Source organism: Pleurodeles waltl, chromosome 1_2 (assembly GCF_031143425.1).
Source record: "Pleurodeles waltl isolate 20211129_DDA chromosome 1_2, aPleWal1.hap1.20221129, whole genome shotgun sequence".
NCBI classification, from domain to species: domain Eukaryota; kingdom Metazoa; phylum Chordata; class Amphibia; order Caudata; family Salamandridae; genus Pleurodeles; species Pleurodeles waltl.
In genome coordinates, this window is record NC_090437.1 from 481,455,770 (window position 1) to 481,473,554 (window position 17,785).

The window sequence follows — 17,785 nt, forward strand, 5'->3', positions numbered from 1 at the left end:
GAAAGTAAACGTTGTTGACCCCAATTAAGAACTGAATTTGCGAAGGAAGATTTGGTTGTTGTAGGAAAGTTCCCTCTTTCTTGGCATGGTTACCCCCATTTTGTGTGTCTGTGTTCACTGAGATCCTGCTAACCATGACCCCAGTGTTACACCCTCTCCCTTTGGAAATAGGTGTGACTGGCTTTGGGAGGGGTAGCCTTCCCAAACCACTTGTTTTGCTTTGAAGGGCACATTTGGTGCCCTTCATGCATAAACCAGTCCACACTGGTTCAGGGACCCCCAGTCCCTGCTCTGGCACGAAATTGGACAATGGAAAGAGGAGTGACCACTCCCCTGTGCATCACCTCCCCAGGGGTGGTGCTCAGAGCTCCTCCAGAGGGTCCTGGGTTCTGCCATCTTGTTTCTAGCGTTAGCAGGGAACTCTGGGAGCATCTGAGTGGTCAGGCCAGGCAGGTGACGTCAGGCCCCCCTCCTGATAGTTGCTTACCTGGTTAGGTGACCAGTCCCCCTTTCAGGACTATTTAGGGTCTTCCTCTAGGGTGGGTCCTCCGATTCGGCTTGCAAGATTCCGGCAGGACTCCTCTGCAACCTCTGCTTTGACTTCTGGCCCTCAGAGCCATGACTGGACCCTCCAGTAACCGACAAGCTGCAGAACCACGAGGAAGACTCTTCTGCAACATTGTATCCAGAGTTCCTGCCAGCTTTAAAACAGTTCCCTTGCAATGCATCCTCAGATGACTGCAACTCTTCAGCCTGCACAAGAAGGAGGAATCTCCCTTGGAGTGAAGGAGTCATTCCTGTTCAACCGCAGGCAACCACAGCAAGCAACGACTGGCTGTGTGGATCCCTTTCCTGCTGAGCTGCGTTGATCCATACAACAATCAGAATATCCAACAGAGATAAATATAAGGCCAAATATCTAAGCGAAAAAATCTATTTTTCACTAAAACGCAATTTCTTTATTACAATTAAATCAATTCAATCATAGTGCCAACAAATTTACCTATACACCTAAAAAACTAATTCACAAATATTATATAACAAAAATCTAATTATATATAAATCTTGCACAAGAAGAAATCAACCAACAATTCCATTAGGGCACCGTAGTACATAAAAGATAGGCTGCTTAGCCATCCGGTGGCAAGCAGTCACAGAAGAAGGTGGTGACAGTTGTCCAAGGAAAGTATCTAGCCACAGTGAGGGAAATCAATCACTGGAATAAATGTCCAATATAGTCCACTGATTTTATTAAATCCAACACTTCAGGAATTCCAGCAGTCACTCCTTAGAAATTACAGTCAAGTTACAGTCGACGCATTTCGGCCTTAACAAATCCGGCCTCCTCAGGACAATGGTGACAGTGCCTTTAAGTAAGTAACTGAACTGTTTTCTTTGATACTTGGAAAGAATACATGGTGAGAACACACCATTGATACAGGGGACAGTTTGCCTGTTAGGTGTTAAATTTACAGGCAACCTGATAATGTTAGAGATTGCATCAAAGCTGAAGTGCAAAAGATGCTTGAACTAGGAGTGATTGAGCACCCTAACAGCTTCTGGGCTAGCCCAGTAGTTCTGCTACTGAAACCTCACTTACAAAATGAGGAAAAGGAGATTAGGTTCTGTGTAGATTAGAGAGCTCAACAGTCACAAAGGCTGATGCTCACCCTATACCTAGGGCGTATGAGCTGATAGATAAACTGGCAGCTGCCAAGTGTCTAAGCACCTTTGACGTGACTGCAGGATACTGGCAGATCAAATTGTCACAGGATGCAAAACCAAAAACTGCATTCTCATACATTGGAAGGCAGTATCAACTTACTGTTATGCCCTTTGGTTTGAAGAATGCACCTGTCACTTTCCAGAGGCTAGAGCAATACAGCCCTCCAAAGTTTGGAAGCCTATAGTGCAGCTTATCTTGACAACATAGCTGTCTTTAGCTTCACCTGTGATGGCCACCTGTGGAATGTTTTGGAGGTCCTGCAAAAGGCAGGCCTCACTATCAAGGCCTCTAAGTGCCAGATAGGGCAGGAGACGGTTGTATATCTGGGCCACCTAGTAGGTGGAGGCCAGATTCAACCATTGCAGGGGAAGATCCAGACTTTTATAGAGTGGACACTCCACCCCCCGTGCCCCCCACCAGTAGCACACAGACCCAGGGGACAGCCTTCCTATGCCTCATTGGGTACTACAGGAGGTTCATTAGGAATTATGGCTCCATTATAGCCCCTCTTAATGACCTCACATCCAAAAAGATTCCCAAGAAGGTTTTATGGACAGCTAGCTGTCAAAAAGCATTTGAGGACCTTAAACAGACCATGTGCTCTGCACCAGTGTTCAAAAGCCCTGATTACTCCAAGACATTTATTGTCCAAACTGATGTTTCAGAGGTAGAGATTGGGGCAGTTCTTTCTCAGCTCAACACTGAGGGCCAGAATCAACAAGTTACTTTTATCAGCAGAAGGTTGACCCCTAGAGAGAAGCGTTGGTCAGCTATAGAGAGGGAGGCCTCTGCTGTGGTCTGGGCCTTGAAGAAGCTGTAGCCATACCTGTTTGGCACTCACTTCATTGTTCAAACAGACCACAAGCCCCTTCTGTGGCTGAAACAGATAAAAAGGAGAAAACCCCAAATTGTTGAGGTGGTTCATATCCTTACAGGGAATGGACTTTTCAGTACAACACAGACCTGGGAGTAACCACTCCAATGCATAAGGACTTTCCAGATATTTCCACTTGGACACAGAAGACTCATCTGGGCAAGGTTAGCCTTGTCCTTTGTTTGGGAGGGGGAGGTTTGTGTAGGAAAGTGTCCTCTTTCTTGGCATGGTCACCCCTATTTTCTGCCTGACTGTGTGTGGCTGCTAACCAGGCCCCCAGTGATTATGCTCTCTCCCTTCTAACTTGGTTGCTAGAACCTTTTTCACCCCACATTTGGCACACTGGGACCCCCATGTAAGTCCCTAGTAAATGGTACATAGGTACCCAGGGCATTGGGGTGCCAGGGGATCCCTATGGGCTGCAGCATATATTATGCCACCCATATGGAGCCCATGTAAAGTGTCCTGCTGGCCTGCGATTGCAGCCTGCATGAAAGAGTGAAAGGGTGCATGCACCATCAGGTCACTGCACCAGGTCACTAAGTCACCCCAGCGGCAGGCCCTCCGAGCCCAGAGGGCAGGGTGGAAGTACCTGTGTGTGAGGGCACCCCTGCTATAGCAGAGGTGACCCCACGAACTCCAGCTCCTTTTTTCTGGACTTTGTGAGTGCAGGGACACTATTTTATGTGTATACTGGACATAGGTCACTACCAATGTCCAGCTACATAATGGTAACTCCGAACTTAGGCATGTTTGGTATCAAGCATGTGAGAATCATACCCCAGTACTTCTGCAAGTACTGGTTGTATGATTCCATGCACTGTGGGGGCTCCTTAGAGGACCCCCAGCATTACCACCACCAGTCTTCTAGGGTTTTCCGGGCAGCCCCAGCTGCTACCACCCCTCAGACAGGTTTCTGCCCTCCTGCTGCTTGATCTGCTCAAGCCCAGAAAGACAGAGCAAAGGATTTCCTTTGGGAGAGGGGGGTTACACCCTCTCCATATGGAAATAGGTGTGACTGGTTTTGGGAGGGGTAGCCTCCCTGAGCCGCTTGTTTTGCTTTAAAGGGCACATTTGGTGCCCTCTGTAAATAAACCAGTCCACACCAGTTCAGGGACCCCCCCCAGGTCCCTGCTCTGGCATGAAACTGGACAATGGAAAGGGGAGTGACCATAGGGGTGGTGCTCAGAGTTCCTCCAGAGGATCCCTGGGTTCTACCATCTTGTTTCTAAGGTTAGCAGGGAACTCTGGGAGCATCTGAGTGGCCAGACCAGACAGGTGACATCAGAGTCCCCTCCTGATAAATGCTTACCTGGTTAGGTGACCATTCCCCCTTTCAGGGCTATTTAGGGTCTTCCTCCGGGCTGGGTCCTCAAATTTGGCTTGGAAGATTCCAGCAGGACTCCTCTGCAACCTCTGCTTCGACTTCTGGCCCCCGTAACCACAACTGGACCCTCCAGGAACCGGCAAGTTGCCGATCCACGAGTAAGACTCTTCTGCAACATTGTATCTAGAGTTCCTGCCAGTTTTGCAACAGTTCCGTTGCCATGCATCTTCAGAGGACTGCAACTCTTCAGCCTGCACAAGAAGAAGGAATCTCCCTTGGAGTGAAGGAGTCACTCCCCTTCAACTGCAGGCACCCACAACAAGCGACTACATCTGTGTGGATCCCCTCTCCTGTTGAGCTGTGTGGATCCTGCATCACGGTGGTGGTCTGGAGTAGTCCTCTTGGTCCTCACTGCCAACTGTCCAACTTTGGTGGAGGTAAGCCTTTGCCTTCCTACGCAGGACAGTATCCCTGTGCACCGCGTCTCTTGCAGCTGCCAAGGCTTGTTCGCATCTCCTCCAAGGGACCTTCAGGCGACGTGCAGCTCTGGTCCCCAGCACCTCTTCCTGCAAATCCCAGCCTCTTGTGTGGTTCTCCTGCAGCGTGGGATCCTCTTTTGTAGTGCTGCTGCGTGAGCTCTTTCTTGCACATACTGTGTCTTCATCCTATGGGGCTCCTGTGGATTCTGCCTCTGCTTGTGTGGAGTCTCTGCAACACTTAGGGTCCCCTGTGACTCCCCCTCCTGGGTTGAGTCCTCCTGGGCCTTGCTGGTCCCGGGCAGCACCTCTTTTCCTCCAACCGCAAATTTGCCTTTGCCGAGGCTTGTTGGTGGAATTCCTGCTTCAACACCCATCTGCAATCTTCATTTCAGCATTGCACACCTTATGCATCCATCTGGAACTCTTCTCCAGCTTCTGGGCTGCAGTGCTGGGCTGTTCTTCCTTACAGTGTGGTGGGGAGGGGCTCCCGCCCCCACTGTACTCTGTTGTACCTTCTGGACTTGGTCCCCTCTTTGCATAGTTCTTCTTTCTTCAGGAATCCACCACTGGTTTTCTTGCAGTCTTATCTGGGTGTCTTCTTTTCTTCCGTTCCTCCTTTTGGGTGGTTTTGGGGAAAATCCAGTGTTTTACTCCTGCATTCCTGGTCGCTGGGGGGGTATTGCGTTTCTTACCTATGTGGTTATCTAATAAAACCAGCTCCCCTCTACACAGTTTATTTACCTAGGTGGGGGTACCTTGTTCGCATTCCACTTTTTTTTATATATGGTTTGTGCTCCCCTTAGGGTCACTATTGGTTATTACTGTTTGCACTGTTTTCTAACTTTTTCCATGCCTATTTCTGATTGCTAGTGTATATTTAGTGTATTACTTACCTCCTAAGGGTGGGTCACCTGTCTAGTATTTTGAGGGGATTTGTTCCAAAAATAAAATACCTTTTATTTTTGTACAACTGAGCGTTTTCTTTCATGTGTGTAAGTGCTGTGTGACTTCAGTGGTATTGCATGAGCTTTGCATGTCTCCTAGAAAAGCCTTGGCTGCTCATCCACAGCTACCTCTAGAGAGCCCGGCTTCTAGACACTGCCTAGACTACACTAATAGGGGATACCTGGACCTGGTATAAAGTTTAAGCACCTCAGGTACCCACGACACACCAGGCCAGCTTCCTACAGCTGTTGACTGGTGACTCGAAGGCTGTCCAGAGGCACAGATGTGGGGCATTAGAAATGTAGCTGGTTGGAGAAGATAGTAAATGGAGCAGTTTGAGGAGTGATTCATGCATGGGCAGCAGAAAGAGAATCCCAGCAGTTGGTTTATTTTTGCCCTACACTTGTACATGATTTGTTTTTGTGCTCCTATGTCTCCACTTTCAAGTACTCCAGATACTTTAAGTGCAGGGCACCAAAGTTGTTTATAGTAGCCAGCTGTTAAAAAGCCCGGGTTGACGAATTCCAAGGATATCTCTTGTTGATTCACCCTTGTGTGTCTTCTATCCTACACTTCCTGTTTCTTTATTTTACTCTTGCGGGTTCTTTCCCTCTTTGCTTTCTTCTTTTGCCACCGTTGACCATATTTCTCCTCTTCTTTTCACTCCTTGCTCTGGGTCGCAGTTCGATGATGAAAGGTAATGCCTGCCGGGACTCACCCCGGAACTAATGAAGCACTGCCTCTCCCATTGTCGCGTCTGCTCAGTTGCCATTAGTTCCCTAGTATGACTCCCTGACTATTCTTTCTTGTTACCCTGGCGAGCTGGAGGCAACAGCAGGGAGATCGATTAATTCCCATTATGCACAGCCTTCAGCCGTTAAGGTAAAACCTTTTTATACTTTTTTGGCCCATTTTACTTCAGTCTGAACAAAATCAAAATGTGGAACCTAAGCTGCTGTGTCTCAACCGGCTGCTTGAAAAGAGGCTGAGGAAACACTGCAGGACAATGGAGTTATTTTTTTTCAACCTGTTTCAGGTAAGGGTCCGCTCCTGCAGCGCTCCCTGGGCCAGCAGCGCGCCAGCGGAATGTTGGGAGGTGGGAGCACAGAACGAAGGGAGCTCTGATTGGTTGCCCAGCTTTCAACCTTCCAACCAGTGTTAACAATAATTGTTGCACAGATATGTGCTTCAAAACAAATGGGTGCCTTTTAATGTTTTCTTCATTGTGATACATTAAGCACAACATGTCTGTGCTGTAATGTTCTTGGCATACAAAAACAGTCAGCGGATGATGTACGCTTACCTACAACCAGAGGAGTTTATCTGAAGTACTAACGAGCAGCATGTTTTATAAAAACCAAGTTGCCCACAAGTAGTTCAGAAATTGTATACTGTGCTGATCTCTCAAGAGACGTCCCAGGGTAATATTGGATATTTTAGGTAGACCCTGTATTATTCCTAAAACAGTAGCAAATTCTTTGCTGTAAGCTCAACTTCTCAGACTGCTGGGTGGGCTCTGATCACAACAGCAATCTGTTACACTAATCTTTATTTTCTTAGGGCTCTTAACATGTGGTCCGAGGACTCCTCCAGGTGTGCAATGTCTATTCAAGGGGGTCCACAACTATTTTAAAAATTAAATTGTAAAATGTGTACCTTATTAAAATTAATAAAGTATGTAATATAAGAAGCAAAATTGAAAATGGGAAAACGTTTTCTATATTTGATTATGAGTTAACATATTTCAATATTTGAGCTGTTTCATGTGTGCTTGTTTGTGCATTGTTTTAAGGTTGAAATCATAGAAATTGCTTAAGCTGAGGGGCAAAGGGTACCCTGGGCTAAGACATTGTGTGTGTGTGTGTGTGTGTGTGTGTGTCTAAGTTATGCAAAAATATGTTATTATTTCCTTTCTTGTGGATTTGATATGTAAGCAGGGTTATTGACCTGCATGGAGGTCAAGAACCAACCCAAGAAGAGGTTAAAAGCTGTTTATTTTGGTTTCACAACTACACAGCACAGCTTGTCTTTTCAGCGAACAGCCCTCTTCGCATCTCTGTATATTGAAATGTTGCTGCATTCCTAGCCAAACCATGAGAGTAATGTTGCAAAGGACTGTGGGTATGCAAATACGCCTGAGGAGGATGTCTGCATACGTTCGGTGGTTGCAGTCTTGCTCTCACATTCCATGGGATGCCTCTATCAGTTAGACGAAGGGGGCAGGTTGTGCTTTGCTACAAAACATTTGCCTTTCTCTGGTGTCTGCAGGAAAAAGCAACTCCTGTTTTTGGTTTCTTTCGCTTCACATGTGCGTGCTCTCAACTTCTTAATACGAATCATGGACATGGGACTTCCAAGAGCTCAGGTGCGTGCTCGCCTTAGAAGAACAAAGGTAATGTCTCCTTGCCACAGTCGAGAAATGTAATGAACAGCGTATTACAGGGTTCACATCTGCATATATAGTATATTTCTTATAAGGCCTGGTTACCCCCAGCCAAACACATATGAAACTAATGAGTCTTTCAATGGTGACTGAAACCTCTTTCTGTCTCCTAGGACCGTAACAACGCCAGGAAGATCCACGAGGCGGCTGGTTTGCCTTTCTTTGAGGTGTTTGTGGACGCACCTCTGCACGTCTGTGAACAGAGAGACGTGAAGGGGCTTTACAAGAAGGCCAGAGCTGGGGAAATCAAAGGTTTGTGTGTGCAACCAGCGCCCTCTGCAGCTCATGCACTGTGGGTGCACAGCACACTCCCAGGAAAAGTTATTTCAAATATCCGACTCCCCAGGGCCCTCGCGTACCCCGTCACTAGTATTAAAAGAAGGGTCATCAAAGGCCCTCACGGAGTACTCTGCCCCAGTAAGTTAACTAAAGGACATCTTAAACAGAAATACTTATTTTTCAACATGGTGTGGTGTACTGGAACCTGTGTTGTTGAAATAAAGGGCTATCTCCAGGGTTACAACTGCTTTAGGATAACGAAATGTCAAAACGTAGGCACGGAAACAAAAATATGGCTTTAGTGGCAAGTTTTTTTTGTTCATACTTTTTTAATCTATTAACTAAGGACATTGGTGGTGATTAATTTACAAATAGTAGATTTAGCCACTTTCATCGCACTCCATGTAGTTCCCCTGTAGTCTCGGACAAATGATGCAAACTCGCTCGAGCCCACTGTTGAAAGCCTTGTTCTGCTGGTGTTACCAAAAGCTAACCAACAGAATACTGTGTGTTTATATTGGTGTTACCCTCATATACCACACCACGTGTGATTAATTCATGATTTGAAAGTCCATGTGTCCCCAATCTTCAGATCTGCTTGATTCCAGAAGGATAAATGCAATCACATACGTGGTACGTAACTTAAATAAAGTAGTCTAACTTTCATTTCATTTATTGCAAGGCAACGCAAACATTTCATTTCCGTTCAGTGTAAACGTCTTCAGTGCTGGCTAGTTATCATCATATGCCGTCACTTTTCCTTCCATCTCAAGTTCAGCTGAGATCAAACAGTTCTCCCTCTGTCATGTTTGAACTCGCAGTCCCTTGAAGATTCAGAATAGTAATTAACTTCTGTTGCACAGTTTATGAAGAATCAGTACTTCCTTTCCGGCTTTCCTGTTACCCATTACAGAACTGATAACGTGAAGTGACAATGGCGGGTGTTTTTCACTCTATCTCACATTCCAACAAATTGTTAGGTCAGTGAATAGGGAACTGATCAGTGAGCTCCCTCTTTCTACAAATCACCCTCTGTTGTCGTTCGAGCTTTGCAGTTGATTGTTTTGGACTTTAAAAGCTATTTCACCATAGTTGCCGGTCTATAAATCACAATTGTGACGCACACAGCAGCTCAGGCTGCCCCCTCTCCCTTTATTTTAAAAGCTCCCTGCTGTAATGATTGACATCGAGTGGTTTCCGGCGGTCCAGATGCTGTGGATGACCTGGTCGGCCTTTCTCTGTCTCGCAGGCTTCACCGGTATCGACTCTGACTACGAGAAGCCAGAAGCCCCCGAGCTGGTGCTGAAGACGGAGTCTTGCGAAGTAAATGATTCCATACAGCAAGTCTTGGAGCTCCTGCAAGAAAGGGTAAGTCTAGGCGCTATACCGTATACAGCTACGTTTAAAGTGCTGCCTATAGGAGGGAAGCCGTTGTCTTGCTAAGAGGCTACAGTGGGTTTTTGAGGACAATGATTTTCCATTAATCAATTTCTTTCTTTCTTACTAAATGGACTATACCGTCGAACATTGCCCATACAATGATCATATTTCGTATCATTTTCTTTTTCATTTGTAGAGGTGTGCAGATATTTCATAATGCAATTATATTATCAAAAGTTCCGTTTGGAGCTCTCCAGGAAGCTTTAAAAAGGAGCCAGATGTTCAAATAGTACCTTCGTTGGACAAATACACATGATAATTACAATAATTAAATAATCCATGAACACCAAGGCCAGGCTTTTTGGGGGGGGTCGGTCTGGAACAGAAAATAGGCGCTGATACCGAAATAAAATTGCCACCCCTAGCAAATCACATAGTTACAAAGTGGCCCACATTTGAAAATCCAGGCAGCTTTAAATTGTTTAGAGACGCTGCAAATTGTGAGGGCCCCATGCATGTGTGCTTGCTGCGGTCAGTGTTTGTGGTAATATCCGAAAAGTCATTATTAAAAACTGACCCACCAGACCATAAATCAGGCCTATAACGAGCAAAAAACATCCCACAACTCGACTGTCGGACGAACCCTTCCTGCACTGCCCGGTGCCCTATAGGCTAGTCCAATCCCGCCCGTAAAGACGTTATAGTGTGGCAAGTAAAAAACTATACCCGAATAATGTGCCCTTTGATGGTTGCTTAATTTGTAGAGCAGGAGAACGTCATTCTGGTGATATTTGGTGGTCTTAATCTTGTTCTTGACATTCCTGTTGCTGTCGGCCTGTCATTGGTGCGTCATCATAGCTGTCCGTTGTAAGGGGGTAGCTTTCCAAACGGGTTTAATTTATTATGAATATGCGGAGATGTGCTGTCGATAGGGCGGTGCATAAACCTTTAAGAGGTCGCCCTGATTTTGACAGATTTATCTTAGTTTGATAGTTTTTATACCCTCTGTTTTAGTTTTTAAGGCATTGTATTTAGAAGGACCCAGAGAGTACTGGTAACTGGTAGTTTCCACAGCAGTGCAGGCACTCGGACACATCCAGTAAGTGGAAACACACATCACTGCTAAAGAGGGAGAACAGGAAAATCAGACTTTACAGCGTGAACCTGTTAGGGAATCACTTGCTCCGGGCAATCCTGCCATCTAGCGGTTAGTTATGGTTCGCTGTCATTATTTGTGGTTTCGGTATTCACAGAGTGACCTGCTATTGAATCACTTGCTTTGAGCAATCCTGACATCTAGCGGTGTGATGTGGCTCACCGTCATTATTCCCGAAGCCTGTTAACGTTGAAAAAGACCCTCTGGGAACCCAACAAGGAGAGTGGTTGAGGACAAACCTTTTAACTTTTCCTTTTAAGAGTTGTACATGCAATTCCGATCTTTGATGCCTATAAAGGAGGGTGAATTACAGCCTTGAGACCCCAGTGTACATATCCTGGTCACGTGACAGCAAGTTTTGTGCTTCTCTTGCAGTTCGACTCTAGAGATCTGGCCTGGATTTTCTTTTTTTTTTTTTTTTCAGACGTCGTTCAATTTTGAGCCGGCTTCCCAGTCTTTAATTGTGTTCGTCTGGAACTGCATCGATAAGTCTGCTATCCCAAAGCTATCATCCGTTCTGTGGATTTTTTGCTGTCCCCTACGAAGGCAAAACCGATTTGTGAAAGTGTGCATTTTTTAAAGCAATTGTACACTTTCTTACTTTTAGAGGAGATAAAATCACAAATTACAGTTCTTAAAATGTAAATAACTTCAATGATTAGAGTTATGATAGTAAATGTTAACAATGGTAGCTTTTAACCATACTCCCCGCCTGCATCAAGCCTTTTGAAGTGGTGAACGTTTAGGCGGTGCAACATTCACTGTTCGAAATAACCTGCACTCTTCAATTAAATAGTATCATAGTCCATGCGTCTTCATTTTTTCATTCTACCTGGTAAAATTATTTTCCACATATTGAAACTATTGGTGAACTGTTTTATATTGAAGTGGTCCTACTAAACGTACTTCGCCTTACGTTAAAAACATCCGCAACAATGGAAGTCTCTGCACAATACACGTAGTTGTGCCACCATTCCCTTTTCCTCAGCTCTCTGGATGACCACCTCTCCCCCCTGTCGACTCCAACATTGTAGGCCCCCCTCGATGTTTTGGGTTGCTTCCTCAGCTGTCCGCAAGACCCTGTTGGAATGTGGTGCACCTACAGTGTACCCCTGTCAGGGTAATGACTCACTACTGTTTCCTAATCAGACAGTGAGGAGATTGCTGGTTGGTAGCTGAGATTAGTCAGAGGTAGAGGCCTTTTTACCAAGTTGGAGAGGAGTCCGCTCCCCCAACCAACCAAGTAAAATATTTCAGGGACCCTGTAAAACACGAGATTCTTCACTTCCCCTTCATGTATTGATGGATGGTTTCAGTGTGTGTGCACATGCTGCTGTATTAAATGCGCATGTACTGGGTAGATGTTGTTTACCCATGGACATAGTATTTTTTTGTGCAGAGATTGCGGGTCCGCTCCATGTTTCAGCATGGACATGACGTTACCCATGTACCTTCCGCAGGCCGAAGCCTGGCGGGTTTTCGCGAGTGCTTACCTAGTCTCTTATTCAATCCTTGCAATACTGCCACCTAGTGGCAGGACCGCTGTGCTCCTCTGCAGAAACTCTATTGTGCCATCTTGGACATGTCTGGCAGGACCTGGACATCAGCTTTGTGTGTTAATCCTTCACTCCCTCCATCAGCGGTGCCCTGCTGGATGGATGTGAGAGAGGCAGAGACTTACACGTGCATGTATGCTCAAAGGCATTTTGGTGCTAGGACTGAGAGTGTATTAAGGTGATCTATACTGCTTTGGTTAAAAAGTCGCAGCTCACAAAATAAGTGCATCTTGAAGACCCTGTGAAATCTCTGATGTTTGACAGTCTTCTGAAGTGCAACAGGCACTTCCACAGCTGCGGAGAAACAACTGAAAGGCCCTTTGGCTGAGGAGCGAAGGTTTAATGCGCAGAAGCGTAAACAGAGCGTGAACCTGAACAACAAGGAGCTCGGGCTGCATGGAAGTGATGTCAGCTCAGGCTCATGGAAAGCTTGGTTGACTAAGCGGAGTGAATTGAATCTGATGAGACACTGAGGTAATGATGTATGCTTTGTGAATCGGACACGATTGAGGATGCGGAAATTAAAAATTAATCAAAACCCATTTTTTTGAACCATCCGAAATTTATGCGGCATCCTCAAAGGGAACCACATATAACTAGGGTAAGCCGGATGTCGTCTTCATAAGTTACTGACTCCTGCCAAAGTAGAGGTGAGAGCAGGACAGCCCTTAAAGGGCACGTACTTTATGACCCTGGATGGAGTCTGTGAGGAGGTGGCGTCAAGGCTACAGTAGAGCAACTAGGGTCTTCAGCCAACTGCCACGAGTGAATGCAAGGCTTCTGCGTCACCCAAGGCTCATGAGGTAGTGATTGTGCATTTGTAAGTGTTGGGGTTTTAAGTTGGGTGGGCATCGTGCAGTTGGACTTTCAGAGAATGCCAAATGTAGATGGCATTTATTGCTCGGTTTTGGGGCGAGGAAATCAAATACATTTGCGAAGAGGTTGTTTCTTGACTAAATGTGTGCCTGTTTCTGAAGTGATGACAGACTTCCAGAGTGGAAGGTCAGCTCTGCTAAAAAGGCAGCATCCAACGAGAGTACATTTGTTCCAAGGGATTGCCTCTGGTATTAAGATGGTTGTTCAAGGTTTTGCTGAGTGGCATCGATTTACTCACTAGTTATATGTGCTTATGTGAGGAGTAGGCGTTTGAAAAATGAAATACATTTGTTAGATGACTGTTGTAAGTGAGTTTGGAGGGAAGGAAGGGTGCTGGGGAGGGGGGGGGCGGATCAGTGAAGAAGTGTTAACTCATTTGTTAGTGAGTCCAAGCCTGTGAAACCAACTTTATTCTGTGCGTTAGGAGAAGAGTTAGAAGTGAAAGAGAATCCTCTGGGTATTGGCTACTATGCTAATTTCAGGGCTTGAGAATTCAGAGTTGTTAAGAAAGGGAGACCTGATGAAGGTAATTTTTAATATGGCACCTAATACAAATAACTATTCCTTTGTGTTTAGGCAAAACAAGATGTTGGACTTAATTTTGGTGTGAATTGAATGCTGCTAGTTACAAGGTATCCTGTTCCCTTCATCTGCGGGAACGTGTTGGTGTCATTGATGCAGTTAAAAACAGAGATAGTTGGCTTTTAAAAGAGCAGTAATGGAGGGTGTGTGCATTCCAAAGGACTAGAGAGATGACTGACCTTTGGGTCACGCACATTTCACAGGACCTAGACCTGTACTTTGGTTCACTTGGTGCTCTAAGTTCTAGTGCATGGTACAGTGTTCAGTGGTGTGCCAGAAAGACAAGGGAAATGTATTACAATGCTCAATAAATCTAATGCCAGACAGCGCACCGGATTTAAAGGGGGTAAAATATGTGGCTGCATCAAAGTGCTTGAAAATCCGTCTGATAATACAATGGATGGTTTAGAACAAGGGAGTAAGCACATGTGATTATGAACTGAAAAACTGTTGACATTTTGATATTTATCTCAATCTTTCAAAGCATAATTTTTGGATCGATGACTGTAGATAGAAAAGAGGTTGGAAGGCCATTGAGGCATCTCTTAAACAAAAATGATACTGGTGCCTGTGCTTGGTGTAGGATTTTGCAGAAGAAAGTTAATATGTTGATTCAAAGAAAGTAGAGAGAAAGAAATCGTGGGCCCAAATATAAATTGCCATCCAAACCAGGCTCTGGAAAAGGTTCTGGGTGATGGCAGTGTTTCTCTGATAGCTCTCGAGATAACTCGAATATTAAGGAACACACTGGAATGGTACATAAGAATGCTGTGCTTTTGGTATAAACTGCTACTTTGAACCCATCCCTTGGAGAATGTTTTATCAGGGGAAAGGAAAGTAGCAGCTGCTGTGAAGAACTTCTAGCTGAGTAAAGCATTTGGCTCAGGTGGCTAACATAGATTATAAACTGAGCCAGAGTTGAATGCCTCATATATTTGCTCCAGTTTTAATCTAATAGCGCATTTGTATTCTGTTACAAAGAGTTCGGCTTCCTTCTACCTTCACCCTCTCTCACCCCCCCCTTTCCTTTTATCTGCCATTATTGTCCCAGTCTTCTTTGCTTTACCTCTGCCTGCACTCCTTTCAAATAAGACCGAACCTGAGTAAAATGTAAAGGATTCTGGCAAAATACTTACCATTTCATACATTTTGCGTTACTTGCTATGCATAATTCCCGAAATTATGCCATTAGCCACTTTGCATAATTACGTGCTATTCACTGTAAAAATTTGCTGCAGCCTGCTATTAGAAGTGGTTTTGTTTTTTTCACTTTTTTTTAGCGGGAAACTCATCTTCATGTCAAAAATGTTGCAGAAATTTTACATGATTATGCAAAACCAAATCTTGCACACTCCTAGATACGACCCTGTGTTTGATAGAGCAGTCTCCTGCATAGCGATAGTCTTTTTACCATTTCAGTTGATGACTGTTTTTGTTGGCACTAGTAATAATCTTAAGCTTTTAACCACGTTCTTACTATTTTTGCATTGCTTCAGTATTATTTGCTCAAGGTGTTTTTTAACTCCAAATTATTACATAATTACTGAAAACTTCCATCCCCTCAAATGTTCATAAACAAAGATGCACTCCATGCTTTGCAGTGCAGGAATCAAATGAATCTTATTAAATGTTACACAAAATGTGGCCAACATCTTGTGACTATTAGAAAATGATCATCCTTTCTCGTTCTTTTTCCCAAGAGATGTAGTGGCACAGCCAAGCTACGCTCTTTCATAACCTTTGACGCTTAGTTTATATTCATGTGCTGGCGGACAGTAAGTGAAAAGGAGACCTAGGGCTTCCAGTGGGATGCCCTCATGTGCCTCCTCTTTTGAATTTTGCCATGTATTCATTGTTACCAGTCTGTTCGTTTTAGTGAACTTCAGTTCCTAGTCAAAGAAAACACTTTTGACCTTGCATATGATTGAAACATCCTGTCCCAGGTAGTGGGCAGTACTTTTCATCCTTTGCGTCCATTTTCACCCCAACTGTCTGTGGGGGACAGCTTTGTATACAGTACTTTACAAAGCCAGTCTTTGCTTAAGATTGAATGGCTTTCGTGCCAGTCTGTTCCCTTGTTCCAATGTGTTGCTTTTCTCATTTTCTGTGTTTGACCTGCCAACAGAAGCTTTTTGGTTTCGTTATCAGTAGATTCATTATTCTTCAGTTCTCAAAATAGCATTCCAAAGAGTTACTTTTGAACACCTGTCTGCTGCCCTTCAGTGCCACCGTGTGGTCACTAGAAAAGCTGCTGAAACATCGAAGATAAATTGAGCGTGACAGACTACTATAAACAAGCCTTGGCAATGCCTATCCACGGGTTCATGAGGTTAAGAAGATTAAGCTGATCCCATACATGTGGTTGTGATTTGTGTAATGCTGGAGATATTGCTAGATGCGGGTTCAACGTCCTTTTGGTAATTTTTTCCCCCCCAAATATTCTAATGAGCAGTTAAATAGCTAACCTCATGATGGCAATACAAGGCAAAGCCTGTGGCTCCTTCAGCCTTCAAGATGAGTGGCATTTCTTTCCACAGACTAGTCACAATCAGAAAGGAAGCATGGAAGTTTCCCGGGTAATATACAGGCATACAGTCAACTAGTGCTTTAAGTGAGACAAAAATGTTGGATAATTCAAAAAGAGGAGTCTTTACAATGGGCGTGAAATAGGAAGCATATCTAATACATTTCCACAAGAGGTCAAGCATCTTAATTAATGGCACCAATAACTGCTGTACCCATTATGATGCTTCATCTCTGCACCACACGGGACTTGTGGTGATCTGGTGTTAACTGCTCAAGCATGTGAGTGGGAGTCGGGGACATGTTTTTTTTTTTTTTTTTCCTTAAGCTGGTGATGTGCAGAATTGGAAAGCTTCAAACACCCTGCTACGCTGACTTTTTAGGGGTCACTTAGCAAACAGCTTTTAGCTATCCTTTACAGAAGACCTCTTGTGGACCATTCCAAAAACTAACACTTGGGTTAGAGCCTTCCCATTACTTACCATTGGTTGGCTTTATTGTCACTCATTTGCTTGCTTATTCAATGGCTTGCCGCCTTCTTGTGTTTTCCCTCCCTTGGAAAACTTCTTCGTTGTCATCCTTTTGATTGAATGACTTGTATTCTTCCTCCGTTCACATTCATGGACAGGACTTGAAAAATCATAAAAATGTTTCTAGACCTGCAGGTAGAGTAGCTTGAATAATCTACTCGACCTAATTGTAATGTACTTGACCGACCCAGAAACTGGTCTCAAATTGTGTGATCCCAGGCAAATATTGTATTTTACAGAGCCACCATTTTCTTCAGTCTCACATATGAGTGCATAGCGTAATTTTTTTTTCTTTTCCTACAGCGGAACTAACCAGTTCCCTAACCTAAGCCGTATTTACAAATTGGCGCAATTTTAGCATTATGCCACTTGTAAAACCTTGTGCCACATTATACCTGTGCCAGGTATAATATATGCAAGGGAGGTGTCCCCTCACAGGGAGGCCCAAAAAAAAAGGCGCAGTGAAATTTAAAAGATTTCACTGCGCCATTCTAGTGTCATTTTTTAACACCTGCTCAGGGCAGGCGTTAAAGTGACGCCAGGCTATTTCCTATGGGCCTCCCTGAGCTTTGCTGGGCTAGCTTCAACATTTTTGGCAGTAGTCCAGCAAAGCACCACAATAGCATCAAAAAAGTTGACAATATTGGGCTAACGGGCGCCATGATGCCCTGCATTGTAAATACAGTGCTACCATGGTGGTGTTAGAGGGGGCGCAGGGCAATGCAAGGAAACTGGCACATCAGAGCCAAAGACTAAAGAAACCCAAAGTGAACCCCGAAGACCTCAAGAATTACCGACCCATCTCCCTCCTTCCCTTCCCGGCGAAGGTCATCGAGAAGATCGTCAGCGGCCAACTGACCCGCTTCCTGGAGGACAACACCACGCTGGACAACTCCCAATCCGGATTCCGGAGGAACCACAGCACCGAGACTGCCCTCATCACCTCAGCCGACGAAATCAGGACCATCTCGACAGAGGCAAAACCACAGCCCTTATCCTCCTGGACCTCTCAGCTGCTTTTGACACCGTCTGCCAGCACACCCTCTGTGCTCACCTCTATGACGCCGGGATCCGCCACAAGGCCCTGGACTGGATCACATCCTTCCTCT

General features: G+C 44.9%; 1 protein-coding gene across 1 annotated transcript in view; it reads left to right on the forward strand.

The window, feature by feature from the left end:
• Positions 1-17,785, forward strand: part of PAPSS1 (3'-phosphoadenosine 5'-phosphosulfate synthase 1) — a 340,888-nt gene that overhangs the window by 76,793 nt on the left and 246,310 nt on the right. The window contains exons 4-5 of the mRNA XM_069241180.1: positions 7,908-8,046; positions 9,323-9,441. Of these exons, the coding sequence (XP_069097281.1) occupies positions 7,908-8,046; positions 9,323-9,441 (258 nt within the window). The remainder of the gene's footprint in view (positions 1-7,907; positions 8,047-9,322; positions 9,442-17,785) is intronic.